Here is a 22,712-nt window from a genome sequence, read left to right as displayed (position 1 = left end):
ATTGGTAGTACTTTGTAGTGACTTTTTTGGTCCCTAACACCACAAATGGTTTACATACTCTTTACGAATGTCTTACGCATCATTTGCTTAACATGAATGATAATTCTAGTAATTGTTTGGTGTCTGCATTCATGCAAGCCAGGTAGTTTGCAACAGGTAAGGAGAAAGTCCACATTAACAGACAGTCATAAATGATGAACTGTCTTCACTTTACTGTAGGGCACATAATAACATGTACAAAGGATTTATAGATATTTTAGGAATGTTTTACAAAGCATGTTAAACATGAACAAACACATTAACAGACAGTTGTAAATGATGAACTGTCTTCACTTTACTATAGGGCACATAATAACATGTACTAAGGATTTATAGATACTTTAGGAATGTTTAACAAAGCATATGTTAAACATGAACAAGCTACCAATAGCTTGTATATATTATGTAACATCAGTTACAAATGATTTAATAATCATTTACAGATGTATTATACATGGCTTATTCATGAATAGTACTAATACCTTTATAGATGATTTGTAACCGTAGTTATAAAGGTTTTAGTAATCATTTACGAATGTCAATAAACAGGTTGTTAATGATTTGTTAATAGTCTACAAACTGCTTATAAACGTTTATAAATGCTTTAGAATGGGTCGTTACAAATGATTTAATAATCTTTTACAGATGTATATAAATGGCTTATTCATGAATAGTTCACTACTTACTAATACTTTACAAATGATTTGTAACTGTAGTTATAAAGGTTTTAGTAATCATTTACGAATTTCAACAAACAGGTTGTTAATGATTTGTTAATAGTCTACAAACTACTTATAAACGTTTATAAATGCTTTATAACGGGTCATTATTGTAAAGTGCTACCAATATAGTATATCATATCATTAAATATTCAAGTTTATTTTTCTTCAGCTGTCTGAAAGTCAGTCTATGACGTGGTTTTCTGATGACACCTGGTGGTTTTATGGGGTAACTGCAGCCTACCAGGAGTTACAACCTGTAAGTGTGTTAAAGTTGTTGTTGTTTGTGTTGTAGAATAACTTCATTCAGAGTGTTTTAAAGTTGTTGTTGTTGTTTGTGTTGTAGAATAACTTCATTCAGAGTGTTTTAAAGTTGTTGTTGTTGTTTGTGTTGTAGAATAACTTCATTCAGAGTGTTTTAAAGTTGTTGTTGTTGTTGTTGTTTGTGTTGTAGAATAACTTCATTCAGAGTGTTTTAAAGTTGTTGTTTGTGTTGTAGAATAACTTCATTCAGAGTGTTTTAAAGTTGTTGTTGTTTGTGTTGTAGAATAACTTCATTCAGAGTGTTTTAAAGTTGTTGTTGTTTGTGTTGTAGAATAACTTCATTCAGAGTGTTTTAAAGTTGTTGTTGTTTGTGTTGTAGAATAACTTCATTCAGAGTGTTTTAAAGTTGTTGTTGTTTGTGTTGTAGAATAACTTCATTCAGAGTGTTTTAAAGTTGTTGTTGTTGTTTGTGTTGTAGAATAACTTCATTCAGAGTGTTTTAAAGTTGTTGTTGTTGTTGTTGTTTGTGTTGTAGAATAACTTCATTCAGAGTGTTTTAAAGTTGTTGTTGTTTGTGTTGTAGAATAACTTCATTCAGAGTGTTTTAAAGTTGTTGTTTGTGTTGTAGAATAACTTCATTCAGAGTGTTTTAAAGTTATTGTTGTTTGTGTTGTAGAATAACTTCATTCAGAGTGTTTTAAAGTTGTTGTTGTTTGTGTTGTAGAATAACTTCATTCAGAGTGTTTTAAAGTTGTTGTTGTTTGTGTTGTAGAATAACTTCATTCAGAGTGTTTTAAAGTTGTTGTTGTTTGTGTTGTAGAATAACTTCATTCAGAGTGTTTTAAAGTGGTTGTTGTTTGTGTTGTAGAATAACTTCATTCAGAGCGTTTTAAAGTTGTTGTTGTTTGTGTTGTAGAATAACTTCATGTATATTCTGGTAAGGATTAGTACATTATCACACACATGGAATGAATGTTTATAAAATCAATGTTGTCAGTTTGTTCACTTTGTTGTTTGGACTGTTGTTCTAATGTCAACAAACCATTCTCACTGTTTAGTTGTAGTTTAGTTTAGTTTATTTGCACATTAAAAAATGACATTTGATAAAAACAAAAACAAGAATGAAAAAACAAAACATTTATATGAAAAGGAAATATCATAATCAAAATTTGATGTGCCGGAGAGGCCAAAAAAAAACAGCTGGGCTTGTCGAGTGGCCTTCCTAAAAGCTATCTTCAAAGCTTAGAATATATAGATATATACTAGAATATATCTAAACAACAATAATAATAATAATAACAATAAAAACAATATATAGAAATGTCAAAATATCCTTAATAAGTGGGAATATGACTATACATATATATATTTATACATACACATACCAGTATATTATATAAACACACATACATACATATACACCCTACAACAGAGTGGTTAAGGTGTGCTACTTAAGTTGGATAATAATAGCTGCAATGTTTGCCTCTTGAAAGAGCTGAGGCTAGTAGAGTTTCTAATATGAGGCGGCAAGCAATTCCAAAAATGGGGTCCTCTAAATGTTATGGAAAATTGGGCAGTTGATGTTCTGCAAAAAGTGGAATGAAGATCACCAGCTGACCTAGTGTTATGGCTATGAATTTCATTATTAAACTGAAATCTATTTTGAAAACAGATTGGGAGTAATTTGTGAATAGATTGAAACAAAAAAAATGCATATTTGAAGGTTATTTAAATCAAAAATGGGAAGAATTCTAAGAGACTGAAACAAAGGAGTGGACCTGGTAAATTTGTTAGAAAAAGTAATCATTTTGATAAAACGTTTTTGAAGCAGAAAAATACAATTGAGATTGGTTTTGAAATTGCTTGCCCACACCATATTGCAGTATGAAATGTATGGATAAATCATAGTATAATATAAATTAATTAGGATTTTTCTTGCCACAAGGTGGCGTATTCTTCTGATGACTCCAATATTCTTACCTATTTTATTAGAAATGAGTGCTATATGATTTTTCCAGGTGAGTTTTTCATCTATAATTACTCCAAGAAATTTGGTAACAGTAACTCTATCTAGAATATTATTATCTATTTGTATATTGGGAAGAGTACTTATTACTGGATGATTATGAGGCATAAACATCATGTATGCACTTTTCTTTACATTCAAAGATAATTTGTTAGCCTTGAACCAGGTGTCTACCTTTCTTAACTCCTGGTTCATTTCAACTATTAATTTCTGTTCATCTTTACCTGATAAAAAAATATTGGAGTCATCCGCGAATAGAATAAAAAACATATTTGGAGAAGTTAAATATAAATCATTTATATAAATAAGGAACAATAGGGGTCCAAGTATTGATCCTTGGGGGACTCCACAGGAAATCAACTTGCAATCAGAAGAGATGTTATTCCACATTACAAACTGATGTCTTGCTGATAAGTAGCTCTGAAACCAAGACAAGGCTATCCCATTTAAGCCATAAAGTGAGAGTTTATGTAATAAAATGTTGTGATTGACCGTGTCAAATGCCTTGGATAAATCAACAAACACGCCAAGTGTAATTTCTTTGTTGTCACGAGCTAAGGAGATATTATCAATTAATTGGGTGAGCGCCATTGCAGTAGAATGTTTTTCTCTGAAACCATATTGGTGGGTATAAAGCATATTGTTATTATTAAAATATACTAACGCGGTTGTAAACCAATCTTTCTAGTACTTTGGAAAAGCATGGAAGAATGGATATGGGTCTATAATTGGCAAATGATGCAGGGTCATCTGCTTTAAAAAGAGGGATTACTTTGGCCAATTTAAATTGTTCAGGAAATACACCCGTCGCAAGAGAGCGATTCAAAATATGAAGGAGTGGTTTGGAGATGTATGGAAGGCATTTCTTCAGAATAGGTGATTTAAGTTCATTGTGGCCAGCTGCACATGATTTAAGTTTGTTAATAATTTCAGTAAGCTCATTCTCCGTGATGGGATTAAATACAAATGGATGAGAGGGAAATTTCATACCAGAGATAGACAGCGGGGTATTTGGTATTCTGTCTGCTAAAGAAGAACCAATATTAACGAAAAAAATATTAAATTCATTAGCTATTTCAGAGGGATTAGAAGTCATTTTGTCTGCCATTTTAAATTCAGTCTGCAAATTAGACCTGTTGTTTTTTTTATTTATAAGCTCATTTATAATCTTCCATGTAGTTTTCATATCATTCTGTGATTCGGAAAACTTATCATCATAAAACTTACGTTTTGCTGACCTCAACAGGTGATTTAATTTATTTCTATAGATTGTGTATCGCTTAAGAATTAAAGGAGAGGGATTAGTGAGATAATCACGATAGAGTTTATGTTTTTTTACGATTGATCGTTTGAGGCCGGTCGTTAACCAGCCGTTATTCTGTTTCCTAACTTTATTTATTTTCCTTTGCAATGGGAAGGCCTCTTCAAAAAGTTTGAAATAAATAATATGGAAGATGTTATATGCAGCTTGAGTTTCATGTTCATTTATGACCGCATCCCAATTGACTGTGGATAGGTCACTATTGAACTTCGCAATCCTGCTATTGTTAAAATTTCGTACGAATATTTCATTGCTGTGATTCGTACTTACACTAACTGATTGAGGTGCAAGGAAAAAAACGGGAAGGTGGTCGGATAAGTCGCAGCACAAAACACCAGATACCCCAGAAATACTGTCATGATTTGTGAATATATTATCGATCAATGTTTCGCTAGTAGGAGTAATTCTGGTTGCCTTAGTTATAAGAGGACGGAAAGACGAGGCATTAATTAAGTCAATGAATTGGGATGATTGACTACTAAGTAAATTAATATTGATATCTCCCAAGATATAACATGTTTTTTTCTCATTTATAATCTTACCAAGTGTATAATAAAAGCAATCAATGAAGCAGTTAGTATTTGCACTTGGGGGTCTGTAAATACAACCCACTATAACCTTCTTTTTAAAGAAAGGCTCAATAAGTTCAATAAAAACAGCCTCAGCTTCATCTCCAATTAAAGTTGCAAGATCGTTGTGCGGGGAGAATTGAATGCCCTCTTTAACAAAGAGAGACACTCCGCCTCCACAACGCTCCGTTCTAAAACTCGGGAGGTGATTATAGTTATTAATAAAAACCTTATTTGCCTTGTCTCTATCCAACCATGTTTCAGACAATCCTATAACCGTAAAGTTTATGGGGAGTATTTCAAGATAGTTATTAAGATTTGCATAGTTTTTGGGATTATTTAGACTGCGAATATTTTGGTGAAACAAAGAAAAGCAGTTTTCATTGCTAATTTTTTTATCAACACAGATAGACTTTAAAGAATCCTCAGAGTAATAATCACAAGATGAGGTGCCTTGATTAAAAACTGTAGAGTTCATATCAGGGTCAACATTAGCCAATGGAAAAAAATACTTGTCATCCTGAATGAGATTTGTACCTGTTAACCTGAGTCGGCTCGAAGTGTCCAGGTCCGTCATGGAAAAAATATCAAATTAAAAAAAACATAAGAGGGCTTTTTTCAAACCCAACGGAAAATACAAAATAATAAGAAGTACACCAAAAGGAAATTAGACTATACTCCATATGTGACTGTCATAGACCGAGATGAGAACCCCCCCCACACTTGTAACTGTCCCACAGTCGCTGTGATTGGTTGAGATGGCCGTATAAGGGAATCCCAAACAGAGCCGTCACATAGAGAATGTCCTCTATGTCCCGCCCCCCAGTCGCTGTGATTGGTTTAGATGCGCAGAGAGAGTGTCAGAGCAGGAAGCCATGCCCATATATGTCTATGGCCATGCTCTCAAAGCAGTGGTTCTCAACCTGTGGATCGGGACCCAACATGATGTTGGGGAGTTCCCAGACCCAGATGACAGAGAAGGGACAATTTAAGGACTTTTAAAACCTTTTTAATACCTAAATGAAAGAGGAAAAGACTATTTGAATTAAAAGTAATGAAATATAAGAAGCAAATATTGTGAACTTAGCAGATCTACAAGCTCACAATGCCTTGCAACGTGAGGCGTTGAGAGCTTGTAGATCTGCTATTTTCAAAAATTGTATGAGTGGAACCGAGTCAAACAAATGTAATGCCTCAACTCCTACATTCCAAGTGCTTGTCAGGGTGGGGGGTCCCAGTTCAAAATGATGATTATTTTAGGGGGTCCCCAGTTCAAATATGATTATTTTGGGGGGTCACAGCGTGAAAAGGTAGAGAACCACTGCTTCAGAGCATCAGAACATTAATTGGACAGACAGACAGACAGACAGACAGACAGACAGACAGACAGACAGACAGACAGACAGACAGACAGACAGACAGACACAGTATATAAAATCGGGTGCTGACCTATTTAATGCAGATATATAATTATATATGTTTTAATAATACATTATTCATTATACTTTATCTGTAATAAATAGGGCAGGCCCTGGTTGGGCCTCTATAAATGTTCTAAAACTAGGGTTTTTATGTTTATGTAAGGAGTGTCACTTGTCCTAGCCAGGTAAGGCCTTACACTAAAGCACACACACTTAAAGGTGTTATATATGATGCTATTGTATGAATGAGAGGGCCCCATGTAGATACATGAGAGTAGATAACATACAGTAATGACATGTTGTTATCTCATTGTTGTAATGCATGTGTAACATGTACCCAGCTAGCAGATCGGCGTTGCAACTGACGTCAGGCCGGCCTGGACAGAGCGGGCCCCGCCGAGCGGAGGCTCACCCTCCTCACGCCCTCCTCACGCCGGAGATGTCTCGCTCACCGAAATGTCCGGCGGAGTAGCATTTTAGAAGAGTCTGCGGCGGTCTGCAGCCAGCGTCACGACGTCCTGACGCTGTTATTGCCACGCTTTGAATTTTCCCTATACATTCTGTAACCATTGGTTCTCAAAGTGGGGTCCAGGGACCACCATGGGTCTTGAGGGAGTTCCAGGGGGTCCCCAGCTAAATGATAGGAAGGAACCAAATGGACCTGTGAAACTTGTACGTTGTGCGTGTTTCAGAGTTAAATTAACAATGATTTTAATTAAAGATAAAGATGAATTTGGGTCCCAAAGATAGAAATGCCATTGGACTGTGGTCCCTGAAATTAAATTAAACTTTAGCTTTGTTGTTTTTATTATTCTTATTCTGTTGCTATTATATTTATTCCTTGCATTGTTAATTCTAATTTAGAGTTGATGTATTTGCTTATTTAAAACAAAATATATATAATGAAGTGTCTTGTTATTATTATCAATATTATTATTATTATTATTATTATTATTATTATTATTATTGTTATTATTACCCTTATTATTATTATTATTATTATTATTATTATTATTATTATTATTATTATTATTATTATTATTATTATTATTATTATCAAGTTGTATAATTCATTATTAGCACTAAACATACTTTATTTAGGCCTTACAGGGACTCAATATACTCCAGTTCAGTAGGTGGCGGTATACACCGGATATACGCAACGGATGCTTACATCAAATGACTGAGTGTTGCCATATTTTGCGAGAGAAATAAGCAGCCAGGTCTATGAAAACAAGCCCAAAACTGTGTATTGGCTAAAGTCATGTGGCGACTAATAGGCCACATGGCCTATATACATATATATATATATATATTGAAAATAGCCGATGTACAAGCTCACAACGCGTCTTCAAACAAACCCAAAGTCGCTCATAATAAGCAGACATGGCAACACTGTCTCCGTTCCTTGAGCAACGACAGGACATCCGGTTGCTACCAAGCAGGTCCCTGACCCTTCTCGCCTTAGGGAAAAATCACCGCTGATATATCGATGTTCAAATTAAATAGTACATTTTTGTTAAAAAAGAAAGGGAAGATATGTTCTCCAGCGGAGGGCTACTCAGACGGAGGACTACACATGCGGAGTAATATTTGTCACACAGAAGTATCACACACGACTCCTCCCACCCTCTCTCTCAACACGGAAGGCGGACCTTTTTAACTGCAGTGGACGGTCGGCAGTAACTCCTGCCCAGAGCTTGCAAACAAAGTTATTTTTCCGAGCCAAGAGGTGAGTTTTAGCTTTTATGTGTCTTTATGTATATGTCAATTCACTTTTACGCCAGTAATAATAGTTTTATTCGATCTTATTTTAGGTTTATGCACGGTGCACAGCCCATCCCCCACTGTCTGTTTCATTGTTTGCATGCTAGCTGGCTAGCTAGCTAACTGACTAGACTTTTCTTGTTTGCTACCCACATTACTTTTAATCACGTCACAGAGTTATGATACTAACTGTTGATCGATGGATTGGTAGGTAAATCTGTGTTATGGATACTTGTACTTATTTTATTTATATAGATCGCCAAGCTCATGTCATGCTCAGGCTAGAATAAGGCAGAATTAAGCTAAAAGCTTACACACACACACACACACGAAAGGCTGCTCATTTTCTTAATTATTTTGCTTTACATTAAATGAACTGGCTGCTGAAAATAGCCAATCTACAATCTAATGCCACAGCCGAAATCTTAAATGTATTTTTTCCTTCTCTTTTCTTTCTCTCTGCAGCATAACCTCCAGGTTAGCATCATGGAACCCAGCTGTACCATTTTGGACAAGAGGAGTTCTCCTCAGGTATGAAGGCACAAGGCAACGATTATATATTTTCATCGTGGAGTTCTGATGTTGCTGAGCCTTTACATAAAATAAAACGACAAACATGACTTTATTAAACACTGGTTAGCAGCTAAATGCAGGCCCCAGAAAATGCTAAGACCCTGCATTGATATTAGTATGTTACTGTTTGTAGTTTTTTCCTGACTAGTTTTCCCCCTAACAAAGACAATAAATTCACCATGGGACAATGGCGCTTGGATCGTCAACACATTTCTATAGCTACAGTAATGCTAAAACTGGGCCTTATCTGCATGACACACAGACTTGATGCAACTCAATGTAAAACATCTCAGATAGAATTGTCACTAAATGAGGGCCTAAATGCATAACTGGGTGTCTGACATTAAAATGACAACATCACAGTCATGCTTAGAATATTACTTTTATTGGCTGTCTAATTTATCTCCCTTCTCTCTCTCAGGTGGCGTTCTGGGTTGCTGCTGTGCTTATAATTGTAACTGTCCAACCCTCCCTGTGGAGTATGAGAACACTTTGTGTGTCCAAATTCTCTCTACCAGGTATCAACTAGTCTAATCCATCTGTTTTGTACCAATCTACAAGCAGTTGTGCGATGGAGCATGATACGGCTTTGATTGTGTCTAACCCTTCTCTTTTTCTTTTTAATTTTCTTTCTTTCTCAGATGTCATTTCTGCTTGTCATTTCCTGCGTCACAGCAGTGGGGATGAAGAGATCGAGGAGCATCTGTGATGACCAAGCTTATAAAACCATGGTAGGTTTAACTAACATGAGTCTAGAAGTAATGTACAGCATAAAAGTATAAATTAGAGCCTGACTAAAAAAACAAAAACGGTTCGATTACTTAAACACTCTCCCTGTGTCTGTATGTTCCAGACGCAGCGCTGTTTGACCTGGTGAGGGCAGTGACCACATTCAAGAACCTCTTGGACCTCACGTTTTGCAAGGTAAGGGTGTGACTACACAGTTAGCCAAAAATAGCCAATCTACAAGCTCACAGCACGTCACATTTATTTTACCATAAATCCCTGAACCCTCTTGTAATCTCTGTCATGATAGTTGAACATTATGTGAAAATTACAAGTTACATTGTAGGCCTGGTGTTGGTGTGGAAATTTAGTGAGGCATTAGAAGAGGGGAACTGATCAATGTATCAAGGGTTTCTACACACTGAGTTAAATTAACATACATTTCACTATATAAATTGGGGTCTCAGAGATAGCCATGCCATTAACAGGGTCTGTAGACCTGAAGCATGTTAAATTGGGGGTCCTTATTAAAGTACCAACACCACCGTTGTCTAATTTATTTCCTTTCTCTCCCTCTCAGTTGGCGTTCGTTGGGTGGCTCACGTGACGCGTTCCACATGAAGGAGCTGCATTGGCTTTGGAAGAAGAGGAGTCAAAGAGGCGGGCGACACAGACACCAGCACACAGAACCCAAAATTGAATTAAATGAACAGTGGCCCATTTTGTATTCATTCCAGTAGCTTTGATATGGCTCTGAGTCTGTGGCATGTTAACTAGAAACACATACACCAGGACAAACTACAGCGGTAACACATGGATTCAAAATGGACCTTTACATGTCTGAAAGTCTGTGTACAGATGAAACCAAATGGACCCTTACAGGTCTGCAACTCTGAGTGTACAAATGGACCATAGATCTCCTATTTTTTAATATTCTTATGCATTTTTTACTTGACATTCTGCTCAATGGGTATGTTTACTTGTTTTGTTACTTTAAGTAGGCTATTGATTACCAGTCTGACTTCACACAAATTATTACATCATTGATACTTTTATGTGGAATACTTTTCTCACTGTCTGCCATTTTAAAGTGATACATTTGTATTTTAGGATTATTATTTCTGTGCCTTCCTTTTCTAATAAATACCATAACAATGGAGTTGTCTGTGCTGCATTATTTCATGTAGGCCATGTATTTTCTGCATTATGTCATGTTCTTAGACAGATACATACAGGGGAACTGTGTGATGGGGACCTTATTCTGTATTGCTACTTGACATGTTTAGAAACCTCAAATGCGGGGGGGTGTAACAATGGCCGCTAAATATAGGGGATGAAAGGGAGGATTCCCAAAGGGAGGGAGGGAGGGGGGGTATATACAGCATATTATATGACGGCGCTACGCTACCCGGCCGCTATCGACGAACGCCACGGTTGGCGTTCTCCGCCAGAGTGAGGCTGATTAGCGGCTCGGCGTGACGCGCGGCTCACGCTGATCAAGGACGCGGCGTGGACGCGGCGTGTCCCGCCCGGCGGACGCCCCGGTCGGCGTGGCGTGGAGACGGCCTCACGCCAGAAATGTGCGATATTTTGCTAGCTGGGTAGATACATGGGAGTAGATAACATACAGTAATGACATGTTATCTCATTGTTGTAATGCATGTGTATAGATACATGAGAGTAGATAACATACAGTAATGACATGTTATCTCATTGTTGTAATGCATATGTAACATGTAGATACATGGGAGTAGATAACATACAGTAATGACATGTTATCTCATTGTTGTAATGCATGTGTATAGATACATGAGAGTAGATAACATACAGTAATGACATGTTATCTCATTGTTGTAATGCATGTGTAACATGTAGATACGTGGGAGTAGATAACATACAGTAATGACATGATGTTATCTCATTGTTGTAATGCATTGTGTAACATGTAGATACATGGTAGTAGATAACATACAGTAATGACATGTTGTTATCTCATTGTTGTAATGCATTGTGTAACATGTAGATACATGGTAATAGATAACATACAGTAATGACATGTTGTTATCTCATTGTTGTAATGCATGTGTAACATGTAGATACATGGGAGTAGATAACATACAGTAATGAAATGTTGTTATCTCATTGTTGTAATGCATTGTGTAACATGTAGATACATGGGAGTAGATAACATACAGTAATGATATGATGTTATCTCATTGTTGTAATGCATTGTGTAACATGCATTACATGTTACACATGTAATGTGTAACATGTAAAATACCGCGTGCCGCGGTATTACTTTGTACTAACCTACTGTAGGCTACTCTACTGTATATTGATCACATGAACGTCACACACAACAGCCTGATACATATTACCATCTGATGAGGAAACTATAATTGGATGAAAGCTGTGTCCAGAAGATCCATTACCAATCAGACGTAGGACAGTGATATATTAATCAAAAATTAACTCATTTAATCAATAAGTAATCAATACGCTCTGGTCCATAATCGGATAGCAGCGTTCCACTTGTATGCTGGATTTCATCATCTTTTTACCTCGGTAAAGGTGCGCAATGTTCATTAGAAAAGGCTTATATAATATCCTTTCCACGTTTTATTAGCCTTTTATTTGGTAATGGGGTTAAACCCAAGGGACAAGGCTGAGATATTTACGATGAGGCCGACAAAATGGCCAGAGTGGCGCTGTTTTACCCTGCGCCGACCTGTGGGTTCAGAAAGAATTTATTTTAGCGCAAGTGAATGGGTTTTTTGACAAACTTTAGACTAGATTTTCTTACTGTAATAAAAATTGTCATAAATTCTATATGCTTCCAGTCGCTAGTTTAAAGTCTCCTTTCAATCATCAGGATATGCGTTTTGCTAAATTATGGTTCTATTTATTATAAAATTGACGATAAAGTAGGCTATTCTCTAGGAGGGGCGGGATGATTTGATTGACACGCTACACAACCAATAGCATTCATTCCCCGCCCCCCCGCTCTTGATTGACAAGTTACCCAACCAATAATGGTCTGAACTCATTCTGACGCGTATTGAAAGATGGCGGACCTACAGTCTTGCAGCAAAGGCTTCATTTTCGGTCTGTAGAAAGCAGCGGAGGGGGTTTGTCCATCTCATTTATACAGTCTATGGTTAAACCTTGTAAACTTCTTTATTCTCATTACACATGAGAGCATTTATTATGTGATCCGCTTCCAGACAGAACAGTAAGTTGTCAAGGCGATGCGACGCATCTGTTATCTTTAGACGAGGCGGTGAGGCACTGTTTTACCCTGCGCCGACCTGCAGTGTCAGAAATAATTTATTTTAACGCAAGTGAATGGGTTTTTGACAAACTTTAGACTAGATTTTCTTACCGTAATAAAAATTGTCATAAATCCTATGCTTGTTTTGCTAAATTATGGTCCCATTTATTCTAAAATTGACGATAAAGTAGGCTATGCTCCAGGAGGGGCGGGATGATTTGATTGACAACCTACACAACCAATAGCATTCATTCCCCGCCCTGCTCTTGATTGACAAGCTACCCAACCAATAGCATTTTTGGGGGTTGTTTTCCGGTTCGCTGGTCACGTGTCTGGTCTCAACCAATAGCGTTTGAGTTCCGGCGTGGCCAAATGTATATATTAACGATGGAGGAATACACGTTTCTGAACTATCGGCTTCATTTTCGTTCTGTAGAAAGCAGGGAATGGCTTTGTCCATTCCTTTTTTACAGTCTATGGGTCATACGCACGTCTCAGGGATATACGAACCCCTTTGTGAATTGCTCGTCAGTTTGTGAGTACTGAAAATACGACCTCCTTTACGAACTTTATTTACCCCATATTTACGACCTGCATAATGATCGGGGGCCAATGATCTTGAACGCTGCCTTCAGGTAGGACATGGAAAGGACACATGGTTCAGCACACCTGCATGGGAAAAACACATGTGGTGAATGTGGAGGTTGGCTTCTCTTGTATTTTCTCATTACAGACAGTTAAGAGAAAATACTGTATGAGTGAAATGTAAGAAAACGTGAGGCCCAATTATGTTTCTCATTCCTTTATTGATATTGTGACATTCCATTCAAACCAAGCAAATTAAAGCCAAAATCTAACATCTGAACTTCAAACCATTCATGATCAGGGGCTCAGATCCCAGGGGGGAAGGAGGGGACGAGTCTGACATGTTCCTCCAATAAAGTAAATTAATTATTAGTTTGTTTCAAATCCTAGCATATGTTGGTGATATTATGAGAAGATTCCTTGTTTGTGGTTCCCTCCTAAATTGTAATGAGATCTGCTCCCCTGCTCATGATTACATATAAAGTATTAAATATAAATCATTACTTAAAGTAATACTAGGTAACTTTTTCAACAAAACTAAAGTTAAATTGTATTATCTTTTGTGAGTGGCAAATGTTTCACAACACCCACTCCATGAATTTCACCCCCGAAAGCCTTTGATAAACTATTTTATATTGAAACGGTGGCTAGGGTAGTCATTCCCGCGAAAATGACATCATCCGGCCGGAAAACGTAATTGCATCAGTTTCCTGTTTGGCCAGGAACTACCGCGCTAATAACAAAAAGGAATCTCACGCTGTTTTTAAGAGATTGTAGGATTTGAAGATCGAAAAACAACAGCAAAAGAAAACACAGCTCACGGTAACTAAAGCTCCACTGGCTAAGAGAAACGATCCACAGATAGTATAAAACAATTAAAAGAACGCTTTTTGAAACGCTTCCGTCGTCCGGTGAAAACAAATGGAATTCTGGGTAATGCAGGAATAAACGAACGGCCTGCAGTGACGGTAATGACCAGCAGAGGCTGCTAAAAATCGTTATTTGTGGACCTGCATTGTATTACTTTAATATAAATGATTGTATGTCATCAGTGTTTTCCATTAATGTCCTATAGACTGTGGGAGCCCACCATTGTCTAATTTACCTTGGTACATAACCATGGACCAACCTAGAGACTCTCAGGTCCACCCATCACCTCAGACCACCCTAGAGGGACCAGGTCCACCCATCACCTCAGACCACCCTAGAGGGACCAGGTCCACCCATCACCTCAGACCACCCTAGAGGGACCAGGTCCACCCATCACCTCAGACCAGCCTAGAGGGACCAGGTCCACCCATCACAGGGAAACAGTGACGTCATAATGATCGTAACACATTAAGTATCACACATTACAAATGATTACATAATAAATGACTTATGGTCAATTATAAAATAATAAAACTTTTTTCACAAACATGTCTGACTGACTTCCATTCAGATGGATATCGTCTTATAATTTGACAAACCTCTGAGAGCAAAAAATTGCGCCCGGTTCTCCTCAGTGGCTGGAGAAATTGATCTGAATTTGCACACAGCCATTGACCATTACCATCTGAACTCAACTGCAAAGCCCTTTTTTTAATGTCATCAAATCTCAGCTTATTATTAGCATTTATGTGTCAAACAATGGGAGACAATGGGTTGCCAGGTTTCGCGCGAGAAACTAGCAGCAAGGTCTATGAAATCAAGGCCAAACCAAGCGAGCCCTACAAGCAACGAAGCGAGCCCTACAAGCAACAAGGTCTATCAAAAGAAGGCCAAACAAAGCGCCTTCACACATATACATTGCCTCTTGGAAAACAGCCGATCTAAAAGCTCACAAACGCGCCCCAACACCCACCTGCACTTTCACAACCAACGCCAAAAATACACTACCACCAATATTGCCCCTAAACTGCTTACAATAGGCGAACATGCCAACACCAACTTCTGCACTCCGAACGTGTGTGTGTGTGTGTGTGTATGTGTGTGTGTGTGTGTGTGTGTGTGTGTGTGTGTGTGTGTGTGTGTGTGTGTGTGTGTGTGTGTGGGGGGGGGGGCTGGGGGGGGGTGTGGGGGGGGGGGGGGTGGGGGGATTCATATTTAATGTTTCAATATAGTAGAACTGAACTATAGACCACCGAAGTCTGACGTAATTTACACATCCTTTGTTTGTCTACCTGGTTCGTAGTTTTCCACCCCCATTCTGAATCCCATAGACGTATTTAATATCGCCTCAAATAAGAACTGTGTTCCAGAAATAAACAAATGATACCGGCGGTTTGACTCTTATGGATATGAAGCATCAACTGACAGTGAGAAAACGCTGATGTTACTTCCGCCGAATTAGTAAAATTTTCGCCAGAAACAGACCGTATCAAATATAAGTGACTGACTATCATAAACGATACAGAACCTCCTCCCTGACAATATCGCCGAGACAGTTTGTTTATTTTTGGACCACAATTCTTATATGAGACGATTCTAAGATGACCCATTGTTATTCTCCATAGAGAAATGACTTTACCAACCAGGGGATGAACGAGTGACATCCCGACTTCCGTACTCTATTATGTTTGTGTTTTCTGAACAGAAACTATACAAAGTCATGTGATGAACCGCCCACACTAATTAGGACTCCCTCTTCCTTTGGTGTGGCGACTAAACCCCGACCTTTAACCTCACAAACACTATGTCTATAAACCTAACCTTAACCCTAAACCCTGACCTTTAACCTCACAGAAACTATGTCTATAAACCTAACCTTAACCCTGAACCCTGACCTTTAACCTCACAGAAACTATGTCTATAAACCTAACCTTAACCCTAAACCCTGACCTTTAAAATGGTAAATGGTGCATTCATATAGCGATTTTATCCAAAGCGCTTTACATTGATTGTGCCATTAACCCATTCACACACACATTCACACACCGATGGAGGAGGAAACCATGCAAGGCACCAACCTGCTCATCAGGAGCAATTAGGGGTTCAGCGTCTTGCTCAAGGACACTTCTACACTAACTCTGGGGGCGTGCCCCAGTCCGGATTCGAACTGGGAACCTTGCGGTTTTCCAGTTCACTCTACCCGGCCACTTTACCCCTGAGCCACTGCCGACCCCCTTTAACCTCACAAACACTATGCTATAAACCTAACCTTAACCCTAAACCCTGACCTTTAACCTCAAAAACACTATGCTATAAACCTAACCTTAACCCTAAACCCTGACCTTTAACCTCACAAACACTGTCTATAAACTTAACCTTAACCCTTTACTATATAACCTATAGTATTTAAAAGCTGAATGGACACATATGTATTTCATCCTCTCTCCACCAGGGGCAGCGATGACTCTCTGCTTCTCTGAAAACACACCCAGGTGTTCTGTGAAAAGACAATAAACCAATAAGAATCAGAATGTATTAACTGTGTGAACACTTTAGAACAACCTTCCCTTATAATAGTAAATTCATTCCCAAATGATTAGTTAATGTGTTAGTCATAATTGTTAAATGTTTGTTAATGGTTAAAGATGTAATAATTTAAAACCATGCTATAAATAGTTAATAGATCATGAACAAGTTATTAGTAAACTAGTTAAAACTGCAACTACAGTAACCATCAAAGTAGAAACAACTCAGTCCATTCAAACAACATTTGACAGATACTTTGTCAATAGTGTATCTTAGTAGGAAGGGCAGCTCAGTTGGTAGAACACTCTCCTTTGGACCACAAGGTTCTGTCTTTGATCCTGATAGTGATGGAATGATAAGTGTTTTCAATGAACTGAATCATTGGGTTCAGTTCACTGAAATGTTGTGTTCAATGAACTGAATCATTGGGTTCAGTTCACTGAAATGTTGTGTTCAATGAACTGAATCATTGGGTTCAGTTCACTGAAATGTTGTGTTCAATGAACTGAATCATTGGGTTCAGTTCAGTTAAATGTTTATTTCAAATGATTGCTTCAGAGTTTGGCTGCATTATGTCATCTCTTCACTTCCTGACTGAATCACCTGAACGTCGTCTCAGGCTATGGGATCTAAACTCCTGCAGGCTGAATGGTCCAAACTCCAAACCCCCCCCAGTGTTGTCTGATACAACAAATCATTTAATTATTCAATTTGATTATTAGATTCATTCTTATACGAAATGAAGCAGAAGTCACATGATAATGTGAATTCACGCGACCGGGATGTTTTACCAGGCTAGTTGTTTCACTTCTTACACAAGCATGTTGTTTTGTGTATGTTTTATAGTTTTATATCTACAAAAAACATAGTTAAAAGAAAGAGGAAGTGAACCTGGGTGTGTGGGAGGAGTCTAAAGATCGTCATTGGTTGTCGGCACCAGAATACGACCTGATAGAAGAAGAAGAGAGACAGTTAAAACACACACACAAATAAATCCTATGTACTGTATTGTGTGTATTTCTCCATAAAATGCATTAATGTACACACAATAACACAATAACACAACAACAAAACAACACACTAACACAACAACATTAGGGTTCAGTCATCAGGGTCACATGTTGCATCAGAACTAATGTGAACATTTGACTCTTATTTAGGACTAAATGTAACACTGATGTATTAAAGCTAAATGTGACAACATAGAACACACTTTGACCTCTAACTAGGTCGTCTAAACTGGTCTAAACCGGTTAAGGTTCTAAACCAATATAAACCAGTTTAGGGTGTGGCTTTACATGTTTGTGTGTTTGTTTTTTGTTTGCATTTCTGTGAGGGTTCCACATGTCATGTGATCCTCTGTTGATCTGACCTCATTTCTTCCACTGGTAGTATAATAATTAATGAAACATGTTGATTAAACATGTTAATGAAACATATTAATTAAACATGCTAATGACCTCGTTTCTTCCACTGGAAGTAGATGAATCCAGACAGGAACAAGACCAGACCCAGAACCAGACCTGATGCTCCCATGGCCACCTTGTTCTTCACTGACTCTGACATGGAGAAATCTGTCAACACAAATATTATATTATAATAATGATGATATGATATGATATTGTATTATTGCAGTAGATTAAAACACCTTGTTCTTCACTGACTCTATGGAGTCATCTGACAATAATATGACAAAAACCAAACAAACACAATCTGTGATATAAGACAGAGTACAGTACAGTTAAACTGTACAGTAAACAGATTACAATAAAGTCAACTATATCAGTGGTTAACTACTGAAGTCATGTAGCAGCCACTACTGTATGTGTTAATGTTATTGTGTATAATATGTTTAGTACAGGTAGCTATACATGTGGAAGCAGCCATTAATCACTGCTGTTCCTAAAGGTAGAAACAATAAAGGTCTGAATGACTTCAGGCTGATTGTCATTTCTCTCACAATGAACACTTTAGAGAAGCTCATTGAAGACAGAGTTTCAAAGTGAAACTGAGACAGTCTCAACCCTAGATGTTTTATGGGTTGTGCTGTTTTTCCTTTCTGCAAAACATATGTACCTTCAGGTGCAAATAGAGAATAATACAGTAGAGAATACAGAATACAGTAGAATACAGTAACTGACCCCAGTCCATCTTGATAGGCGCGGTCAGGCTGGGATGTTCCACCATGCATGTGATCTGCTCTCCTGATCTGTAACACACACACACACACACACACACACACACACACACACACACACACACACACACACACACACACACACACACACACACACACACACACACACACACACACACACACACACACACACACACAGATGAGTGCTTTTCTGCTGATGATGCAGAGGGGGGGCACCACGGTGCGTAGTTAGGTGTGTATTTCTATGTATAGGTGTCTGTTAGGTGTGTACCTGGGTGTGTACTCCAGGTAGGAGTGGTACTGGTAGTACCAGTAGAGGTGTGTATTTCTATGTATAGGTGTCTGTTAGGTGTGTACCTGGGTGTGTACTCCAGGTAGGAGTGGTACTGGTAGTACCAGTCTCCATCAGACACATCGGCATAGGAGAGACCAGAGGTCAAAGGTTCTTGACCTCTCCACCAGGTCACCAGGATCACTTTAGGATAGAAGTTGTAGCTGCTGCACCTCAGCATGTGAGTGTGTTCACCACGACGAGGGGGAGTCTCTGACTTCAGCCTCACTTTGGGCTCCACTCCTAAAAAAGATTATTATTATTATTATTATTATTATTATTATACCAGTCATAGGAAAATGTCATTATCATCAATAATTGTATAAATGAGATCCAAATGATCCAGAAAGCCAAAACACGTTTGATCTTCAATCAAAATGTTCACGTTTATGTTCACGTAAATGTTCACGCTACAAAGCAACCAAAGGTATGACAGCCCCATATCTTCAAGCCTGATCCAACCCTACAACCCCTCCCATAGCATTTAGACCTGGCATTCTATAGTTTGTTGGTTTCAATTTACAGATTCTGTATTTGTTTTATATTAAACTGTTTAGACTGATGATAGGTTCTTGGTTTATCTATGATTCTAGATTACTATTTCTATGCATTTGATATATTACCTTGTCTTTTCCTTGTTACTGTAAATCACTCTGGATTAAGAGTGTCTGATAAATGCCTACATTGTAAATTGTAACTCTAAATGTCAGTGTTTGTCCAGCAGATGGCACCAGAGAACAACGCTTCATAGAATACTGTAGATTCTACAATAGTCTACAGTTTTCTACAACATAGAATGCATTTATATAATGTAATTTAAACAAATCATTCACAGTTACACAGTGCTTTATATAAACAACAATAAACCGAGCAATAACATTTAATGAAAATAGTTCAAATGAACAAGAGTAGAAACAAACAAAACACATAATCCTGTAAAATATGACTAAAGTGATTAAAAACATAGAAAACAAACTAGTAAAGACAACAATTAAATATAAAACCAGGGTAAATGAAGTGTATAGAGGTGTGTTTTATCCTGCATGGTTCTTTTTAAAGTTCATTTAAAAACATTCATCCTGGTGTCTCTATTTTAGGAAGGTCATTATATGTATAGAAATAGATCTATATGTTTCATTTATACTGGCTGTACCATGGTGACACCACATGTTGTGAGCTTGTAGATCTGCTATTTAGTGTGACAGCGTGTTAGGATACAGTATAAATCAGGCTTAAGTGTTTAAGAGGATCTGAAATGTTTCTCAGATTATTAACCCATTCAAAACAGGAACTTATCTGTGTCATTTTACATTTCTTTGGCTATTCAAAAATAGCACTATGAGCTTGTAGATCTGATATTTTTTTATCGTGAGAATGTGTGCAAATCTTTAAATATTAATATTTTTAAAGCAAACATTTGTCAAATATTTTGTTCCCCCAGAGGCAAAGATTTGAGTTACAAATGTTCACTTTAAAAAATATTTATTCAAAGATTTGCACAAATGTTCACGATTAAAAACAAATTGCAGATCTATAAGCTCATAGCTTGTAGATCTGCTATTTTTGAATAGCCAAAGAAATGTAAAATGACAGAGATGCGTCCTCGGATTGAATGGGTTAATGATTAAGGAATGTTTTATAATCATTATCAGATCAATATTAACACCATTAATCATCTCTGAATAGAATGATTTATTATGATGTCATGTTATAGTTTATGAGGTGATGAGTGTTGAGTGCTGCTCTGAGATCAGCTCACCTCTCTTGTTCAGAACATGGGAGTAGAATATATCAATGTTGGGTTTGCAGGCTACCTCTCGTTGTGATCTCGCCCAAGCCATTGTTCCAGGATCTTTATTGAAGCGCTCTGCATTCTTCACACCATACTCAGTGTATCCAACATACTGATCTACTCTACTGTCCCACCTGAGGAACTCATCACCATCAAAATGTGTTGAGTATATGTACTGTATGTCCTTCAGCTCACTGGAGTTAAACACACAGCGGCCAGCCCTATAGAACACATATCCATCTGGAAATACACAATTACAAATGTCATTAATGTTCAGTTTTATTATCATGTATAATATCAACACTAGGCTGCCTGCCCCCCATCGGAATGTCTAAAACAGTGAGTGAGCCACAGAGTAATAGGAGGCAGGCGGGGTTACTAGCAGTGGTGGAGAAAGTACTCAAATGTCTTACTTAAGTAAAAGTATCAATTCTGGAATATGGAAATACTCAGTTACAAGTAAAAGTCCAGAATTCAAAATATACTTGAGTAAAAGTACAAAAGTATTGGTATGAAAATACACAGAAAAGTACCAAAAGTAAAAGTAGCCTACTCATTGTGCAGCAGATCTACAAGCTCACAATGCGTCGCATCACGACACATTGTGAGCTTGTAGATCTGATTAGCTTGTAGATTTTAAAATGGCCAAAATGTATATAGGGCTGAAGTGGTTAATGTATGTTTTGTAATAATAATCAAAATCCACTAAGGAATGTAGTATCAGAGATGTAGTGGAGTAGAAGTAAAAGTAATGACAACTGGAAATACTCAAGTAGCGTACAAATACCTCAAAATGTACTTAGTAAAGTACTTAAGTAAATCTACTACTTTCCACCACTGCTATCAGCCCACACACTGACTGCAACTCACTGTGAGTAATATGTGTCATTTTCTAATTTCTTTGGCTATTCAAAAATAGCAAATATACAAGCTCATAGCGCAGCACTCAGTGCCGCGCTATGAGCTTGTATATCTGCTATTTCCGAAAAATCATAAAGGTTTGCGCAAATCTATGAATATATACATATTTTAAAGCAAACATTTGTAACTCAATGCTTTGCTTCTGGGGATGCTACAATGTCTTCTAAATCCTAACAGTTCAAAAAAAAAATGTTGCTAAAAAAATAAAGTTGCTATAATATCAGTGGTTCTCAAAGTTTTTTCATGTTTTTTTTTCTTCAAAAATAGCAGATCTAGATCTGCTATTTTTGAACAGCCAAATAAATCTAAAATGACAGATATGTGTTCCTGGACTGAATGGGTTAAACATCTTCATTCATGTTAAATATATTCAACCGTTTTAGTTAATAACTGTTGTGTTCATAGTATTCATGTACCTTTCACTGGTGGTTTCTTCAAGGCAGTGCGAATGGTGTTCAGGTTGGCTTTGCACCACGCCTGATTATTCAAAGCTTCTTCATAAGCTGTTGGCCAGTTCATATGATCTACAAACGGAGGCTGAGGCTCCACCACCTTCCCTTTGTTGAAGTCTGCGTAGAACAACACTTCACCATCCAGTTCCTGCATCCACTCTTTATAAGAGTCTATAAATATTCAACATATATCCTAAATATTCAACATATTTTAATGTTTTTATAATATTATGAAACAGATTCATAATGATTTATGTCAGGATATTCATAATGTAATATAACAAAAGTGATTCATATAGAATCAGCAGTGTGTGTGTGTGTGTGTGTGTGTGTGTGTGTGTGTGTGTGTGTGTGTGTGTGTGTGTTAGTGATAATCCTCTC

General features: G+C 37.4%; 1 protein-coding gene across 1 annotated transcript; it reads right to left on the bottom strand.

Annotated features, from left to right (window-relative positions):
* Positions 1-15,919: 15,919 nt before the first annotated feature.
* Positions 15,920-22,485, bottom strand: LOC311034547 (H-2 class II histocompatibility antigen, E-S beta chain-like; the record flags this gene model as incomplete). Its single annotated transcript, XM_084042427.1, has 7 exons — positions 15,920-16,022; positions 16,528-16,648; positions 17,569-17,625; positions 18,138-18,251; positions 18,819-18,886; positions 19,193-19,406; positions 22,296-22,485. The coding sequence occupies 5 exons, from the start codon at positions 22,483-22,485 to the stop codon at positions 17,588-17,590; spliced, it is 624 nt and encodes a 207-aa protein (XP_083898553.1). The 3' UTR covers positions 15,920-16,022; positions 16,528-16,648; positions 17,569-17,587.
* Between the last annotated feature and the right edge of the window lie 227 nt (positions 22,486-22,712).

This window comes from Gymnoscopelus microlampas (assembly GCF_963454915.1).
Source record: "Gymnoscopelus microlampas genome assembly, chromosome: 19".
NCBI lineage: Eukaryota > Metazoa > Chordata > Actinopteri > Myctophiformes > Myctophidae > Gymnoscopelus > Gymnoscopelus microlampas.
This window is presented reverse-complemented; position numbering and strand designations above follow the sequence as displayed.